General features: G+C 32.3%; 3 protein-coding genes across 4 annotated transcripts; all 3 read right to left on the minus strand.

The window, feature by feature from the left end:
* Positions 1-550: 550 nt before the first annotated feature.
* On the minus strand, positions 551-1,000 carry LOC11408671 (histone H3.3). Its single transcript, XM_003596545.3, has one exon. It carries the CDS (start codon positions 962-964, stop codon positions 551-553), a length of 414 nt encoding a protein of 137 aa, XP_003596593.2. The 5' UTR covers positions 965-1,000.
* Positions 1,001-9,347: 8,347 nt separating this feature from the next.
* Positions 9,348-10,078, minus strand: LOC11405867 (histone H3.3). 2 transcript variants are annotated; one of them, XM_024776243.1, is made up of 2 exons: positions 10,056-10,078; positions 9,348-9,789 (listed from the first exon to the last, which is right to left on the minus strand). In XM_024776243.1, exon 2 carries the CDS (start codon positions 9,786-9,788, stop codon positions 9,348-9,350), a length of 441 nt encoding a protein of 146 aa, XP_024632011.1. In that variant the 5' UTR covers position 9,789; positions 10,056-10,078. The 2 variants fall into 2 exon arrangements, with proteins under 2 accessions (XP_024632011.1, XP_024632010.1); XM_024776242.1 differs by lacking the exon at positions 10,056-10,078 and having other exon boundaries at positions 9,348-9,658; positions 9,710-9,788.
* Positions 10,079-16,645: 6,567 nt separating this feature from the next.
* LOC11405531 (histone H3.3) lies at positions 16,646-17,257 on the minus strand. The gene has a single exon (XM_003596541.4). The coding sequence runs from the start codon at positions 17,224-17,226 to the stop codon at positions 16,816-16,818; it is 411 nt and encodes a 136-aa protein (XP_003596589.1). The 5' UTR covers positions 17,227-17,257; the 3' UTR covers positions 16,646-16,815.
* Positions 17,258-18,600: the final 1,343 nt, after the last annotated feature.

Genomic DNA, 18,600 nt, shown 5'->3' on the forward strand with positions numbered 1-18,600 from the left:
TAAAAGAAAGATGAATGGATAAAAAAAAAACTAAATCAAAACCGCAAAATCATTCAATATACGTAAAAAAAAGTTAAAAGATAGTATCATGAAGTAAACATATATATATTTTTTTTACTGTAAAAGTAGACATATATATGTATGGTACTGGTACATTAACATTTTCATTAATTTTTTGAGGGAAACTGGTACATTAACATATAATTATATTTATAGCAACAATATATATTTTTTGAAAGAATATTTAGCAACAATATGTATGGTACTAGTACATGAAAATTAAAAGCAGTTGTCAATTTGTCATTTATGAAAGTCTTTTGACCAATGTAGATATTTCTATCCCCCTATTTAGAAAGTGCAGAACTAGTACCAAAAAATAGAGAGAACGTGAAAACAACCAGCATTTTTTTGTTCAATTATAATTGATCAATTACATACCAAACTTGTGTCATAACTAAAATGGAACAATGCATAAAAGAAACTACTAATGATCAAGAAAAGAACCCTAAATCAGAACAATACAACACATAATACTAACTAGTCAATAACCCTAACCACGACGTTCACCACGGATACGGCAAGCAAGTTGAATATCCTTAGGCATAATGGTAACCCTCTTAGCATGAATTGCACACAAATTGGTATCCTCAAACAAACCAACCAAATATGCTTCCGCTGCTTCCTGAAGTGCGAGAACCGCATGACTCTGGAATCTGAAATCCGGCTTGAGATCAACATGAGCAATTTCACGAACAAGACGCTGGAATGGAAGCTTACGGATCAAAAGATCGGAACTCTTCTGGTATTTACGTATCTCGCGAAGAGCAACTGTTCCAGGACGAAAACGACGAGGTCTCTTAAGTCCTCCCTTTGGTTTATAATTACGAGCAATCTTTGTGGCGAGCACCTTCGTTGGTGCCTTGCCACCGGTGGATTTGCGAGCAGTTTGCTTTGTACGCGCCATTGAATCAAAAATAGAAGAAAACTGCTTTGGTTTTGAAAGTGTCTTGAAAGAAAAAAATTGTAATGAGAATAGTGAATGAAATGAAACATTTATATAGAAATGGTATGATGATGGTTATAGGCGGTTTTATTTAAATTAGAGAGACAGTGTACGTGGAAGTTGCATGTTTCAACGGTTTTGTGCTTCAACGTGGATTGCCAAGGAAGGTGGCTGATATGTCTTTTAGATATTTAAATTGAATCTACCATTTTGTAGCATGACCGGTGCAATTTGAAAATGAGTATAAAAAATATTGTGAAAGAAAATGAAGAAAGATACTTGTGACATTGAAGTTGGTCAATGTCACCAACCACGATGTCACCAAAGTATTATCGTGTTCTGAACATATATCTTAAATTTCAACTTTCATATGTGTTTTATAGATAATCATTGAATTGGATAGGATTGATATTTTTTTCACATGTGTTCTATGAAAGTCTCTAATAGAAGGATCCATAATTTTTTTTTTAAAGAATATATATTTATTTTAGCAACATCAAATTTTAAATTTAGATGATTATTTAAACTAAAATAAAATTGGGTTAGATGAGAATATTATTAGTACAATTGAGACTAATGATCATTTTACAACGGTTTTAGATCAGGTTAAAACGTTCATTGAAGTTAGAAAATCATGCTCCTACGGTTGAAGTGACACCTCTCAAACCAAATCATCATGTAAAAGATTTGTAATCATTCTATGTACATATACAACCATTAATATAATCACAAATTGTAATAAGAAATATATTATACGAAAGAAGAACAATAAATATATCACTACAAAAAATCAACCTTTTAGAGACCGAATATTCAGTCGCTACATCAGCAAAATTAGTCACTGATCGATTTAGTGACTAAAATAACGACAGAAAGTAAGAGTGGCTAAATCGCTGGTCGCTAATTATTTGCGACTGGCCTAGCGACTGATTTTTCGCGACTACATGTAGATATTGATTTTGTCAAAGAATTTTGAGACAGAATTAGAGACTGATATAGAGACGCTTTGGGAGACTGATTCAGAGACGAAATGTGGACACCGATTTGGTTGAAACAGCCAATTCAGTGACTTATTTTGTGACTAGTACACACGATCAAAAGTCTTGTCTCACCTAACCTAGAACATCTGCTACTACTTCATCACATGAAACATCTCAAGTTGCATCCCTTCCAAGTACATCTTATGTAACACCTCCACCTTCCATTAGAGGTGTAGATTACACCATCAGTTCCACAACCATGTCATTTAAAGGAACCTACCACAAGAACTGTTGTATTTTTGAGTTGATATTATATTTTAAAAGTTATTAAAAGTTGTTTATTATTTGTTGTTGATTTAACCATGTGATATTTACTTAGTCAAAGCCTTATTTGTATAACCGTTGGGTCAAATGCTAAAAACTCATTCCCTATTGTTATGCCTCATTTCCCTTAATATAAGGAACAACGTACCACAACTCTCATGTATATATTTTTTATAATCTTGAGGATTTTATTTTTTAATGAAATCTGTTTGGGTTGTGCCGCGACAGATTTTGATCAAAGCACGTAAAATTAAATGGTGTGAGATTATTGATTATGTTGTCTGGAAAGGGATTGGTCATAATTGTCGTTTCTTGGAGTGAGGTGGTCCATTCGGCAAAATACGATCGATGGTTAATTTTTGTTGATGTAAGAAAAAGGCTCGCAGGTTCCTCTTCAATGAAAGCATTCCATTGAGTTTGATGATGGTAAGCGTACCAATGAAATCGATGAGATTACTCAACCTATTGTTGATGACAATGGCAAGGTACATTTACTAACTATAGATTTACATTGGGATATATATCTTTAAATGTGTGACTTTTTAAATTGTTTGTGCCCCTCCCTCTGTAACTTATAATATTTGGATATGTATGTCATAATGCATAGATTCAATTTTGAGTTGGTAAGAGAAAAGTTAACTTTGATAGTTTGGAATGATCTGCATAATTATTATCTTAAATGGTTAGAGTGAAATATCAATTGAGATTTTATATATTATTAGTTTTGTATACACCTATCAATTTTTTGGATTAATTTGGCCTATTATTGTTACTATTGCCTATTAATATTATAATCCTGAGATGAGTTTTTTTGTTTATTGTGCCAGCATCTGGTGTATGTATTAATCTAACATAAGTGATTAGAATTTTTTTTGTAAAATAGAAGAATTCTTATTTTGTGTTATACATAAATACTCCTATAAATTATAAAAGTAGTGATACATATATTGAAATGCAGTTTTGTTAGATTAGAAACTTTTATGAAAGCTCTTTTGTAGTGCATCTTTAGTTTTTGTAGTGCTTATTATGTTGGTTTTATTATGTTTCTAGTTAGTTTGACATATCAATTAATCTTATCTTTTGTTAACAGAATGAATTTACACACAAATGGGATACTTTGACACAAGAAGCATCTTCGCAAGGAATGCCTCCACCAAATCAGCTAGAGGTGTGGTTTGATGTTGCAGAAATAAAGAAAGGATAATATATGGTCTTGGAATGGGATCCTCTGTACTAGCAAGACGTCCAAATTATCATGGCTCTGGTTCTTCTTCATCCGAGTGGGTGCAAAGGCACGAGCTTGAACAAATGAGAAATGAAAGAGATCAACTTCAGGAAGAATTGGCAAAAACGAATAAGGTCGTTGAACACCAATATCAATTGATAAAACAAATGATGGAAACCATGATCCTTCCAACCCATCCAACATTCTATAGACCAAGCCAATGAGGAAGACCAAACTAATGATAATGTGGTTGATGACAAGTTAGATTTGGAAGCACAAAATGTTCCTGAATAGATAATTTGATGTGTTTTGTTAATTCATAAATCTCTTTGGATTAGTATTTTGTTAAGCCTACCACTTTCAACTTTCTGTTGGTTAGTATTATGTATTTGAAATTGTATTTCAAATAAATAGAAATCATGTAATGTTTCTTTGAGAGAAAAAATATATAATGTTTATTATAATGGTACGAGCTTAAGAGTGTTGAACCAAGATGAGTTTTAGAACAATATCTCTAAGATTTTGATGATAACTATGTACAAATTGGACAAACCTCTTTGAAAGACAAAGTGAGTACAACATATCATTCCCAAAGAAGTAAAGGAATTTCGAAGTACTATTTAACATAATTATCCTTAATAGGAAAAGATTTGAAATCTAAAGAAAACTTCTCAAGGAAGCTTGATGTGCAGACACTCTCTTAAAAAATTGACTTAATTCTGATCTCCTATAAAATGATCCTGAGTGTTTGAATAAATATATAGAATAACACGCTTTCAATTGTGCCAAAATTCTGATAATTTCCTTATGTTTTTGTTTTCCAGGCGCTAGAACAATTTGAAAATCTAATTATTTTTTATTTTTTTAGTAAATATTTTTTAATTATGTTTCCTTCCGAAGTTTTTTCTCAAAGAGATTTTCTCTCCATGTTTACCATTGCGATAAAAAAAAATTGTTAGTAGTTTTTTCCATTTTTTTTTACTAATTGACTAATTATGTTTAAAATAATTAAAACATATTGAATGCACTGTTACATATTTTTTTGGCTGAAAATTACTATGAGAATTAATATTCCACATTGTGCATATATTTTTGAAAACATATTTTGCAACATTAGAATATAATTATTATATTCTATGTCAACTTGTGAGGAGGCAAGCCATCTCAAATCCCTTGTGAGGGATTACGATGTCAACTTGTTCAAAGAAGAAAACTATAATAGAGATCCAATTATTTCTTGGACTACTTATCCTACCATAGTTGAGAACCATCAAACTATTTAAGTGTGAATATTCATTTTAGTGAGTGTAAGGAAGCTTTGTTTAATATGAATCCTCATAAGACGCCCGGAGAAGACGGGTACCCTGCTCTTTTCTTCTAATAATGTTGGAACACTATTTCTGAGTCATTGTACCAGTATGTGAACCATGTTTTGGTTAATCCTTTTCTTATCTCTTACATTAATAATACTCTTGTAGTGATGATTTCTAAAATTGAGCCGTTGCTTGATGGTATTATTTCTCCATACCAGTCTAATTTTATTCCATGAGAGAAGTAAACACCATATATTATTGTTTCTCAGAAAATGGTTCACTCCATGACTAAGATGAAAAGAAGCAATATGTTCTTGTGGAGATTATGATCACAGCAATTGGAAATTTGTGGAGAACTATTTGGAGGAGTGTAAATTCCCCCTAATCTCATTCAAACAATCCATCATTGCATATCTTTTCCTAACTACAAAATTATGTGGAATGGGGATCAAACTGACACTTTCATCCCCACTAGAGGAATTCATTAAGGAGACCCTCTCTCCCCTTATTTTTGTTATTCGTATAGAGATATTATCCATATAATTCTTGATCAGGTGGAAGTTCAATATTGGAAGCGAATGCATGCAGTTAGTTCTGGTCCTCAAATTTCTCATCTTCTTTTTGTTGACGATCTTCTTCTTTTTATAGAGGCCTCAATTGAGCAAGCACATTTCATTACTTGGGTATGTTTTATTAATCCTCGGGACAACGTATTAACAATCAAAAGATCTAAAAAAAAATTCTCTAAAAATGTGGATAACCAGCTTCATCAAGACATTTGACAGCATACGAGTTTCACTCAGGCCAATAGCTTGGACAGATACCTTGGAGCTAACATATGTCCTGGAAGAACTACAAGAGTTCATTTTTGCCACATCATCAACAAAATTCAAAATAGATTAAGTGGGTGCAAGAAACAAATGCTTGAGTATTGCAGGAAGGATTACCTTTTCTAAGTCCGTCCTTATCTCTATCCCTTACTATCATATGCATCATGTTAAAATTTCCAAAATTCTTTGTGATGAGATGGAAAAACTGCACAAAAGCTTTGTGTGGGGAGATACTGACCAAAGTTGTAAATCACATTTAATCAATTGGGAGACTTGCTGTTTACTGAAGGCTGGGGCTGGGATTGGTTTTAAGAGGCCTCTGCTGATGAATGAAGATTACCTCATGAAGATTCTTTTGAACCTTATTAACAAGCCTAATGACCTCTGGTGCAGGGTTCTTTATAACAAGTATGGAAAAATAATGATTTGCGTACATCTATAACCTCTCAACCTTATGACTTACCTTTGTGAAAAACTCTTTGTAAACTGCGGGATGATTTTAAAAGCAACATTATTTGGCAAATAGGAAATGCAAACGTCAATTTTTGGTTGAATAAATGGTTACTCCTTCACGACTATTTCATATTTGGACACTACTCTTCATGTCAAGGATATGGTTACTCCTTTAGGAAATTGGGATCAAAATTTTCTTTTTGATAATCTGCCAAACAACATAGTTGAATAGGTTTTAGCTCACCCCGCTCCTTCTTAATGGTGATAGTCGAGATACTTTTGGTTGGGGAGGTACAAATACGTGCCAGTTCTCGGTTAAAAGTTTGTATAATCTACAATACGAGAATCATAATATTTTTGAAGGGGACTAGAGAATTTTGTGAAACTGGAGGGGAACACATCGTATCCAATCTTTCATCTGGTTGGTAGCTCATGATCGTATTTTAACAAATTACCGCCGAAGTAGGTGGGGCATGGACATATCCCCTACTTGTCCATGTTGTAGGATAGAGGAAGAGACTACTCTTGATAAGCTCAGAGACTACATTTATATAACTAATGTATGGACCAAACTTGTTCTTTCTGATCGGATAACTGACTTCTTTGCTTTTGATTGAAGGAACTGGGATTTTAGTAACTTCAACAAGCGTTGGAATGACGTTCCTAACTCTATGTGGAAGACAACTTTCATGACTACATTTTGCTATTAGAGTTTTTTTTAATAATATTGCTTTTATGGTGCAATAGTATACTTCTCTTAATAATGGAAAAAATTATTAAAAAAATTAACAAAGCATGCCAAGATCATGAAATCTCCTAATAATATTACTTTTATGGTGCAATAGTATACTTCTTTTAAAATATTAAAAATATATGCCTTCAAATTTCACATGGTATTTGATCTGTGCATGATAATACGAGCCAAATGGAGTGGATTCTAAGATTTTGTGTTGTTGTTGACGATGGTTGTTCTTTACCTGCACATGGTGGTCTACCTGCAAAGACACTTTGACGTTTAAGTTAGCAAGGTCTCTAGATGTTTTGAGGTTTATCTCGAAATGAAAATGTGTATCTTATTTTGCATTTGGTTGCTCTATTTATCTATTCCTACGTGTTACACAAGTGTGAGTTATGTTATGGTTGCAACCTTAAGGGGCAAAGGCCGGAAGACCGCGTGATCATTTTGAGGGCATGTATGTGCTCAAGGCACCTTATTTAGTGTATTTGAATGCCTTATTAAGTCTTAACACTAACATATTGAAGGGAGAATTGTTTCTAAATCAAGAGTGTTATATGATTAAAGCTTGGTTTAAGGTTTAAGATGCATGGAGATAAACAAGTTTCAAAATCCTAAGTCTAAGGGCCTTAGACAACATGACAAACTATGTATTTGTTTACTACAAGATGAGAACAATTCCATATTCAAATATTGGTTGCAACGTCATGCATAGAGTGGTATGCAGTTGACCTGACTTAGCTTGTGTTTTGAACATTGGTTAGTAGATTAATATTTATGGAAAATCCAAGACTATCTCATAAGACATCATTGAAGTGCATCTTAAGGTATCTTAATGGTACTTTATCTTCTGGTTTAAATTAATTTTAACAATATGAAGTTTCAATAAAGAGAGGCAAAATTATGAATTCCCAAGAACTGAAATGAGAATGAACTTAAAGGTGCATAATTGTAATAACTAAACATAAATAAATAGTAATACAGAGAAAATGGTACAAGATTGATAAGGAAAAAATGAAGGGGGTGACACCACACTCAAAAGATTCTAGGGAGAAAATGAATGATAAAACTTGAAGATGAAAGGGAAGAGTCTATATATACTAGACCAAAATAGATACATAATCTCACAATGCAAAAAGTGTAATTTTTAACCAAAATATTAAGCTTTGCCTGTGCCATAACTTATTTATAAGTGAAGAAAAGACAATCTATTAAATTAGAAATATGCATAAAATACATAACAAACTTAAATTAACCATGTTGCAATTGAGTGTCATGCTCAAGTGACGAAGTATCGAATCTACATCCTAACATTAAAAATAAGGTTATATGAAACTCTCAATGTATACTTCTCGGTCCATCCAACAATGGATGTTTTGAATCTCAGGAATCTTCAAAATACAATTTCTAAAAACGTAAACAACTAACTTGAATATATTACTTCTGAACTCATACAAGCCCATCAACAATTGGTCAACCTCATAAATATATAAATTCCTTCCACAAACCCGGTTCTCTCATGTTAGAAACACTATACAATTTAGTTGAATACTTTTTATTTCCATATTCCTCCATAACCCAAACATCCATACACACATCACCACTTGCATAGATGCTCAAGCAATGCTTCAACACTCATAAAGGTCCTGAAATCAATCTCCAAATAGGGCTGGGAAAGCTTTTGATATGACTCCTTATCCAACTCATGAGAAAAAATAGGACGCTCATAGAATTATATGTCAACCAATTAACGGTGCCAGTCACAATTACGACAAACACAAAATATAGGCAGTCTTGTATCTTTCTCTAATAATCCGTACCCAAAGTTTGAAAATTCACTTCATTACTTTTGCCATCAATAAAGAAAGAAATAAGCGTGCATTTCGGCGTCGGAGAGGTTCTTAAAATTAAAGACAACGTTTTTTTTTTCCTTTCAAACTCTTCACTGGGCTGGGGCTACGGTTCTTATGCATATGTAAGCCCTTATGGTGGTATTTTATACAATTTTGATAGTTATTTGTTTTCCTCCTTATAAGAAGGTGGTGATGAAATTGTACACAACCCACGACAATTTCCATAAAATATAATTAACATTTTTTTTTTGAAAGAAGCAACAATATGTATGGTACTAGTACATGAAAATATAATTAAAAGCAGTTGTCAATTTGACATTTATGAAAGTCTTTTGACCAATGTAGATTTGAAAGTTTCTATTTCCCTATTTAGAAAGTGCAGAACCAGAGTATTTCAGTCGATAGAGAGAAAACGAAAACAACAAGCTTTTTTTTTTTGTTCAATTGTAATTGATTAATTACATACCAAACTTTGTCATAATTAATATGAACAATGCATAAAAGAAACTACTAATGGTAAAGAAAAGAACCCTAAATCAGAACAATACAACACATAAAAGAAACTTGAATTGATAAAAACAAACCCTAAATCATACCAATACTAGAATACTAACTAACTAATCCATAGCCCTAAGCACGTTCACCACGGATACGGCGAGCAAGTTGAATATCCTTAGGCATAATGGTAACCCTCTTAGCATGAATTGCACACAAATTGGTATCCTCAAACAAACCAACCAAATATGCTTCCGCTGCTTCCTGAAGTGCGAGAACCGCATGGCTCTGGAATCGTAAATCCGTCTTGAAATCCTGAGCAATTTCACGAACAAGACGCTGGAATGGAAGTTTACGGATCAAAAGTTCGGTACTCTTCTGATACTTACGTATCTCACGAAGAGCAACTGTTCCGCAACGAAAACGATGAGGCTTCTTGACGTGGCCTTCCCTCATTTTTCTCATAGATTTTCCGCCTCCTTTTGCTCTTGGAGCACGAGCAACCTTTGTGGCGAGTTCCTTCCTTGGTGCCTTGCCACCGGTGGATTTGCGAGCAGTTTGCTTTGTACGCGCCATTGAATCGAAAATAGAAGAAAACTGCTTTGGTTTTGAAAGTGTCTTGAAAGGAAAAAATTGTAATAAGAATTGTGAATGAAATGAAAGATTTATATAGGAGTGGAATGATGACGGTTATAGGCAGTTTTATTTGAATTTGAGATATCGTGTACGTGGAAGTTGCATGCTTTAACGGTTTTATGTTTCAACGTGGATTTGCTAAGGTGTTCTAATTATTTGTGTTCTCGTGTTGATGATTAACTCATCTTTAATTTTTTTTGCATTTTTTTTTTCTTCTCTGGCAGTTTAGGCAGTTTACACCTTCTTTAATTTTTTTTTTGGTTACAGCACCTTCTTTAGTTTAATATTGTAAAACAACATAAGAAGACATGTTTTTTTTTAACATCAAATTTTATTAATAACCAAAGTCCGGGGTATAATATGAACAAGAACGACAAACAGAAACTACGAAAAAAAGACGCGTTATATGGACGGAACATCCAAAAGAAAACCATAACAACACCAATATAAACACCACCTAAATTGAGGGCTATCACCAACACTAGAGGTTTTTAAAATTGAACCAATCTAATAAAAAAACCGCAAACCGAACCAATTGAAACCGCATTTAGTTTGAATGTATTTAGATAACTTTTTGACTCAACCACACGATTTGGTTATTTTGTGGTTTTTATTTTAACAATCGAATTAAACATTAAACTGCAACATAAAAGAGAAATATTAATTAAACTTATTTCATCCATTTCAATACATGTAGAAACTTAATGTGAACTTGTATAGAATGACATATTTTTTCTCTTGTTAAGTTTCTTCTTTGTTTTTATTTCAAAAATGTACTTATGTGCTTTAGTTTGATGCTACAATTGCACTTTTGGAGATATGTTTATGTTAGAGATATATTAAATCATATAATTTCAATGAGAACTTTTCGAAAATGATAAAATCTTAGTCTTTTGTATTTCTTATCGGGATTACTTTTTGGTCTATATTTTTTATTTTTATCTATGTTGATAATGAAATTGCATGTTAGATGAAATTTGAAACGTTACTGGAAACAAATTGTTTTTAACTTTATTTTAATTTTGTAAATAAAAAAATTGTTGTGTTATACAGAACTGCAATAAACGAATTAATCCAAGCCAATGCCGCATTGATTTAGTTTGATTTGATTTTTATTGTAAAAGCCCGCAAAACCAAATTAAATGACATGTTTTTTATCTTACCGTTAGGATGAATTTTAGTCCGAAAATCGAACCAATATGCATTGCGAACGACCCTAACCTAATAAGAAATCTAACCACTTAAATCAAAGTCAACACTTAAATCAAAGTCAACATTAATAAGAGTAGTTTTGATCAAAATAGTGAAGATGGTAGACAAAAAATGTAAATATATTAAACGTGATGATCGAAATGTTGTTAAGTCCATAGTTAAAATACATAGTTAAAATACAAATATTATTATAATATTTTTATTATAACTCAGCAGATTCCCACTTTTTGATATTTTCATGCTAATATACTTGTACATCCGATATTTTAGATTTGTCATATTTCATACCCATAACGTTCTCATAGCTATGCATCTTTGATAATTCTTTTTAAAATTATTATTAATGGTAAACCATAGTCCCCATTTTTTTGATAATTCTTTTTAAAATTATTATTAATGGTAAACCATAGTCCCCATTTTTTTTTCAGTTGTAATCGATCAGTGACATCCAAAAATTGTCCACAAAAATACTAGTCATAATATAAATTGTTATAAAACTCTTTAAATAAGAACATGAATATAGAGAAATAGAGAAGAAGAGAGAGAACATAGATTATTCTATTATTATCTTAAATGTACATATTTATGTTACGCGTGAGTTCTATTTATAGATAAATATAATGATGTGATATATGTTAATAGTTTGCCCAATAATCCAGTAACTAATGAACATTCACTTATTTACAATATTCATAACACCCTCCTTTGGATGTCCATAGAAGAATATGCCCCATTAAAACGTTACCAGAAAAATATAGTGGAAAAAAAATTCTATTGAAGGAAAAAGGGTACAACATCCTATTATGTGATAATCAACCTTATTAAAAACCTACCAGAAAAACCCAATGAGATAAAACTATGGTTAAGGGAAAAAAAAAGTGTAGAACACATTATCACCCTCGTAAAGACAATTATATACGAGATGAAGAATGTCAATTAATCTTTTGTATAGTTACTCAAAAACTTTACTTGGCGATGACTTTGTAGAAATATTTGGTGCGAGATCCCTTTAAGAAAACCTTGTACGTGTAAAATCATAATCCTTAATAATAGAACATTCTTTACTTCCTTGATGTAGTGCTAACATTTACAAATGATCAGATGATATTGTAGTTTCTCTAAGATACAAGTTGTATGCTTGATTTTGTTTGAATATTTGTGTTTAGTAATATTGACAAAAATAACCATTGCAAAGTTTCCTGAGGCCTATTGAATCTCCATTCTTGGTCTTCCTAAAGTCTTCACAAATCTTCGGATGTTCTTGATTTGTCGATTTGCATGATTTCTTTGTGAATTACTTCAAAACCCCCCTAAAATTGCTAAGTTTCGGGAAAACTAGAATTACATACTCAAATATATAAAACATTACAAAAGTCCCAAAATCATAGGCATTCGTTCTAATACTCCTCCTATTTTCTATTAAAACCTACTGAAAATAACTAAAAAAACATGCTAAGAATAACGTAAGATGACCTGTAATCAGACTCCAACATCTTAAATGAGTAGAGTTGTTGCATTTGGAATTGCCTATGAGCCAAAGGCTTTGTCATATACAAAGACTCCAACTTTGACCACATCGATGCCGCGGTTGGTTCCTTTGCTACATCTCTAAAAAATTTATCCCCGAGGAACAAGACAATGGCGCTTCTGGTCTTGTCCATCATCTCGGTCTTCTCAGTTTGTGACTGGTAACGCACCTTCACCCGTCAAAGCTTGTGCACACTTTTGTTGTATCAAAACCGCTTCCATCTTGACCTTCCATAACTAAAATAGTTACTTCCGGTGAACTTATGAATATCCCACTTTGAACCTATGGTACCTGATTATTGATTTGATATGTGCCCCACGGTGGGCGCCAATTGTTGTGAATTCGTTAAAAATCACACCAATAAAATACTTGACGTGTGGAACAAATTAATCAAGCAACCAAAAGAACGTGGGTGACAATTACAAACACAAGGAAAAGATAGAACAACAAAGGAGAAATAGAGAGAGAACACAAAAATTTGTTTACCTAGTTCGATCCAATGCTGACCTAGTCTGGGGGAGAGAGCAGCTCTTTGTTCCACTATAAAAAGGTTATAAGAATTAGTCTTCAAACCTAATTCTACCCAAAGTCCCGAATCTTTCCCGAGACCAAGAGACTCCATCCTAATAGTGTTTCTCCAAGGTGAATCAATGATTATTCAATCTCAACCCTAATGTTTGTTGCCAAGAGAAAAACTCTACAATCCCAAGTTTTAGTGTTGGCTTCTAAACCCTTGTTTTTTTTTTGGTAGATAAACCCGTGTTTTTCTACTCTCTCTCAATATTTCATATGATACAAGATTTGTATTAATAGAGAAATATAATGCATAATTAATTTGGAACAGATATCACATTGAAGATACTTTTTTTTCTCCTTCAGTGAAAGAATATTTGCATCAAATATTCCCTTTCAAAATATATTTGCATCAAATTTTCCTTTATATGGTACAAAAATATATTTTCAGCACAAAATATATTTAGAACAAATCTTTTATATTTTTAGCAACAATATTCTTCATCCATCAAATTTTGAGTCATACACAATAATAGACATGTCTGTTTCTTGTCCATGTTTTTGTTTGTGCTTTATAGAATGGAATGCTTGGACTTAGAGCATGTTATAGTGAGGAATCGATAGAAATAAAATTTGGTTCTGTATTTATCATCGTTTAAATTTAATGTGTGAGAAGTAATTTCGAAAATGCTTGATCAAAAAGCTGCAGCATTGTTATTACAGACTCATAAGCTTGAAGCACTTCATGAACTTAAATCAGGAAAAATTTCGATATTACTAGAAACAATTGATATTCCTACAGCTGACCTTGTTATCAATTATGATTTTCCAAGGTTTTTTTTTCTTGAGCAACAAATTTTATTAAGAAAACTTGGTCCCTGCACAAGACGAACAGAAACCGATAATCCATAAACTACAAGACAAAGGTGTCGTATATAGAAGGAACACAAAAAAAAAAACACAAAAAAGACGGCAAAACCCCATGACCTAACCAAGACATACCATTACTTTTTTTTTTTCATTATTTCTATTAGCGAAAAGACGGACACTCACGTACTCGTCTTTCCGCTCTTTTTACTGCGCTAAAATTTGTAAATTATGAACTATGTTTTTTTTTTTTTATGAAATTTTGATTTTGATTAAAACTAAAAATATAAATGTTTGTTGCTTTCTAGTTATAACAAACCAAATTAAACATGACTATCTATTTCAATAACACCAAAAACAATTTTTACTAATAATAACATTTTTTTTTTTTTTTACAAAAGCATCTAGTAGTGTTGTTTTTAGGAATAGTATATGGTATTATTGATCAACAAAAATATGTAAATCTAATAATGTATTATAAAAAAACTATCCTACCCAATGACAACATATTCAAAAGATCAATCGCACCATTCACTAGCCGACATGAATTAAAGTCAGACCAAAGTTTGCATAAGGACAAAAGGTAAGGTAGAGAAAATAGAGAAACTCTCTAATATTCTCAAAGAAAGATATTATTTGAATGCTTGAATTCTTCAATGCCTAAACACTTGATGGTGAGCCTTATTTATACTAATCTTAGGAAGGCTCTACATTACAAACTAGAAATATCTAGAAACATTGATTACAAAGAAAAGTCTAGAGACATGAATACTCTAGTTCATATGACTAGAAGGATCTAGAAAAGTTAAGATTTCTCTAGTGCGTAATTTTATTTTATTTAGTAGAGTGTCCAGTAGCTTCCTCGTTATTCTTTAGTATTTTAGAGACTTCCATATTATTCTTTAGTGTTCTAGAGACTTCCACATTATTCTTCATCATTCTCCCCAGGTTGGAGAAGACTCGTCCTCTTGTCGAAAGTATTCTTCATCGCCAAAGTATGGTGAAAGATCAGTAACATTGAAGGTAGCTTCTATGAAAAACCTAACACAAGAATTGTTTGGCACATGAGATTTAAATTTGTGAGCTAATATTATTATTATATTTTGACAAGGAGACCTAATACTTTTTTGCAGATAGATGAAATGATAATGATCATCGAAAACTTACGCACTATTTTTATCGAAAAGAGTAAAGAGACCTAATATTTTTTTTGAAGGAAAAAGTAAAGAGACCTAATATTGTTAAATGGGTCTAAAAACAATTGAAAACTTTAAATGAAAATAGATCACATCTTCTAAAAGTAAATGGACAATTACTGATCACTTTCTATGCTTAAAAATTGAGCTTTCATGCATTGATTTTTTCTATTAATTCTCATTTTGACTGGTTTTTACACCATTGCTACCAATGGTTTCTTGAACATTTATTATCTGTCCTACCAATGCTAACATAGATAATGGAACCAAAATCCAAAAAAAATGGATTTCATGGTGCTTGATTTCTATTTTTTGTTGTATGCTGTTGACGGAAGTTGCGGATCTAGAAATTTATTGTAAATATACTAAAACAAGATGATGAAAAATTGAAATTTATTCTCAAAATTGACGTGTTGAAACTTGAAAGGCACCGAGTTCTGATATTTAAGATGAAGACAGTAGTAATCGTTGTTATCAAAAACCCGACTTAAGTCTTAAAATCCTGGTTTTTGCGACTTTGTGTAGCATCAACGACTCAAATCCATAGCAAAGTTTCAAAAACAGGCAAAATCCTATCAAAATCGCACAAAATCGTGGAATTCATTCAAAATCGCAGGATTTTGATGGATTTTGTTCATTTTTTTTATATGGGTCAATTTTTGACATGGTTCGTAAATTGACCCGATTTGAATCCATGACCCGTTCTATAAATACCCGAAAGGCCAAAAAAATTCATTCATTCACTTCCCCCACATTTATGTATATGTATTTTGTGGACTTTGAACTTTAGTCATTTATGACTATGCAATTTATAACATATATTTAACATTATTTTTGTTTTGGTAGAATCCTCGATTTTGATTGCGATTTTACGAGTCCCGATTTTGCTATCCTACATCGATTCTACAAAAGTCCATGAGTAAAATCCTTCAATTTTGATTGCGATTTTATGAGTCCCGATTTTGCTACTCCCTTTCCCTTGTAGTAATAGCTTTGAAGAATGAACGAACGGTGATGATACATATTTTCCCTAAAATCCCAATCATGTGTCCAAAATTGTGTAACTTTGAGTCAAGTTATGCAAAAACAATAATTTGATTCTTGCTATTTTGCAAAGGCATAGTTTGGACTCTTTAATGGTGACGATGTATCATATATTAAATGAAATGATTTAGGATTCTGATATTTGATTTTCATTGATTACCTCTTTTGTTAGAAATTATGTTTTTGACATGAAAATATTGAATAGAAAGAAAATGAGGAGTTTTATGGGTGAAGCTTATCCATCTAGTGATTGAATTGCAAATCGGATTTAATTCTATTGTCTCTTCTTGTTTGTAGTTTTCAATGCTAAGAAGGTTACATAAAGAAATATGATGGCTTTGAGGGGAGAGCACAAAATCCTAAAAACAGAAACTGAAAATGCTAGAGAAGAAGAGAAAAATAAGTAAATAATTTGCAGAGAAAGGAAAAACATAGTAAAATTATTTAAGTGGAATAATTTGCAGAGAAAGGAAAAACTGATAAGAATATGTAACCCTAAACATGATCACCATGGTTACGGAAGCATAAAAGATAACTGATAAAAAAAAAAAACTAAATCAAAACCCTGAAATCATTCCAATACCAGAATAGTAACTAGTCTATAACCCTAAGCTCGTTCACCACGGATACGACGAGCAAGTTGAATATCCTTCACCATAACGGTGATCCTCTTAGCATGAATTGCACACAAATTGGTATCCTCAAACAAACCAACCAAATAAGCTTCCACTGCTTCCTGAAGTGCGAGAACTGCATGGCTCTGGAATCTCAAATCTGTCTTGAAATTCTGAGCAATTTCACGAACAAGACGCTGGAATGGAAGTTTACGAATCAAAAGTTCGGTACCCTTCTGATACTTACGTATCTCACGAAGAGCAACTGTTCCAGGACGATAACGATGAGGCTTCTTGATTCCGCCGGTTGTTGGCACAGATTTTCGAGCAGCCTTTGTGGCGAGTTGCTTCCTTGGTGCCTTACCAAGGGTGGATCTGCGAGCAGTTTGCTTTGTACGCGCCATTGAATCGAAAAAAGAAGAAAATATTTAGAAGGAAGAAAGTTGATGAAGATTGTGTATGAAAGGAAGTGTTTATATAGGAGTGGAAAAAAGAGGATTAGGTCGGTTTAATTGGGATTAGAGAGATCTTGGACGTTGCATGCTTCAACGGTTATGATTATTTTTTAATTAGAAATATTAATTGTGATCCATGTGCTTGTTTCTTATTGGTTGTTTTGTGGTATTGAGGATTGCCAACGTGGGTGATTTGTTTTTTTAGAGGTGATTTGTGTTTTTTTAGAGTTTGATTTGTGTTTCTTTTGTAAGTAGACTTATCTTTTTATGTTGAGTAAATTACACTTCCTTCGCTTAATAGAATTTTAAGGGGGCGTTTGTTTTTGGGAAACACAAATTATTCTCAGGAATAACATACCCGGGAATGAAAATATGAAAATTTGATTCTTGGGTATTTGTTAAAAAAAGTGTTTGGCAAATAACTTGACATTCCTGGAAAAATTGGAAGTTACAATTTTTTTTTTTTTAAATCTATGCATAATATCATGGGAATGCACATTCCCATCTCTTTACATGGGAATAAACTCATGAGAATAATGGAAGTTATGGGAAGTTACTCTATTCCCAGGAACCTTTATACCTAGGAATATTTTTTTCTCAATCTCATAACAAACATGGGTATAATCATTCCCTAACCATGTATTCCCGGGAATGTCATTCTTAACCTTGAAACAAACACCCCCTAAATTTCACTCTTCTTCCCTCATGTTGAAATATACATCCCCTATTTTGAAAAGTAAAATTTATATTCCTTTTTTCTATAGGATGCTTGAATTAAAATCACCTCCCATAATAATTAAATATGCACTACACTTTAATTTATTATAATATAAATAATTATTTTATGATATATACTAATTTTGAACCACCAATTATGAAAACTAATTTCATTTTTTTAGATTTAAACGTCATTGATAATTAAATTTAAATATTTTGTTGTTAATTTTATTATTTAGAGTATAAAATTCATTTTTAATTAACCATACTTAAAAACACTTTCTCTCTCTAAAAGACTCTTTTCTATGACCACTCTCTAACCTCCCTTCACAACCGCTTCCCTCCATGTCCAACATATTCCCAACCATGATGTAGATGTTCAAAGTGGTGGTGGGACGAGTTACACATGTCCTCCGCATCACCTCTAAATGCCAGATCTGCTAGTAGGGCTCTTTTCCGGTGGTTCTGTGTGTTGTTTTGGGTTGTTTTGGTTGTCCATCACTGGATTTACAATCCTTCTATTCATCTCCTCAATCTACCACATTACCTCTTCACCAATCATCAGTTTTCCATGTGATTGCTCGTTGGATCTGGGTTCTTGATCAC

This window comes from Medicago truncatula, chromosome 2 (genome assembly GCF_003473485.1).
Source record: "Medicago truncatula cultivar Jemalong A17 chromosome 2, MtrunA17r5.0-ANR, whole genome shotgun sequence".
NCBI classification, from domain to species: domain Eukaryota; kingdom Viridiplantae; phylum Streptophyta; class Magnoliopsida; order Fabales; family Fabaceae; genus Medicago; species Medicago truncatula.

Excerpts from the sequence above, each read along its gene's own strand:
- LOC11405531 (XM_003596541.4), bottom strand. The coding sequence starts at position 17,226 with ATGGCGCGTACAAAGCAAACTGCTCGCAGATCCACCCTTGGTAAGGCA.
- LOC11408671 (XM_003596545.3), bottom strand. The coding sequence starts at position 964 with ATGGCGCGTACAAAGCAAACTGCTCGCAAATCCACCGGTGGCAAGGCA.
- LOC11405867 (XM_024776243.1), bottom strand. The coding sequence starts at position 9,788 with ATGGCGCGTACAAAGCAAACTGCTCGCAAATCCACCGGTGGCAAGGCA.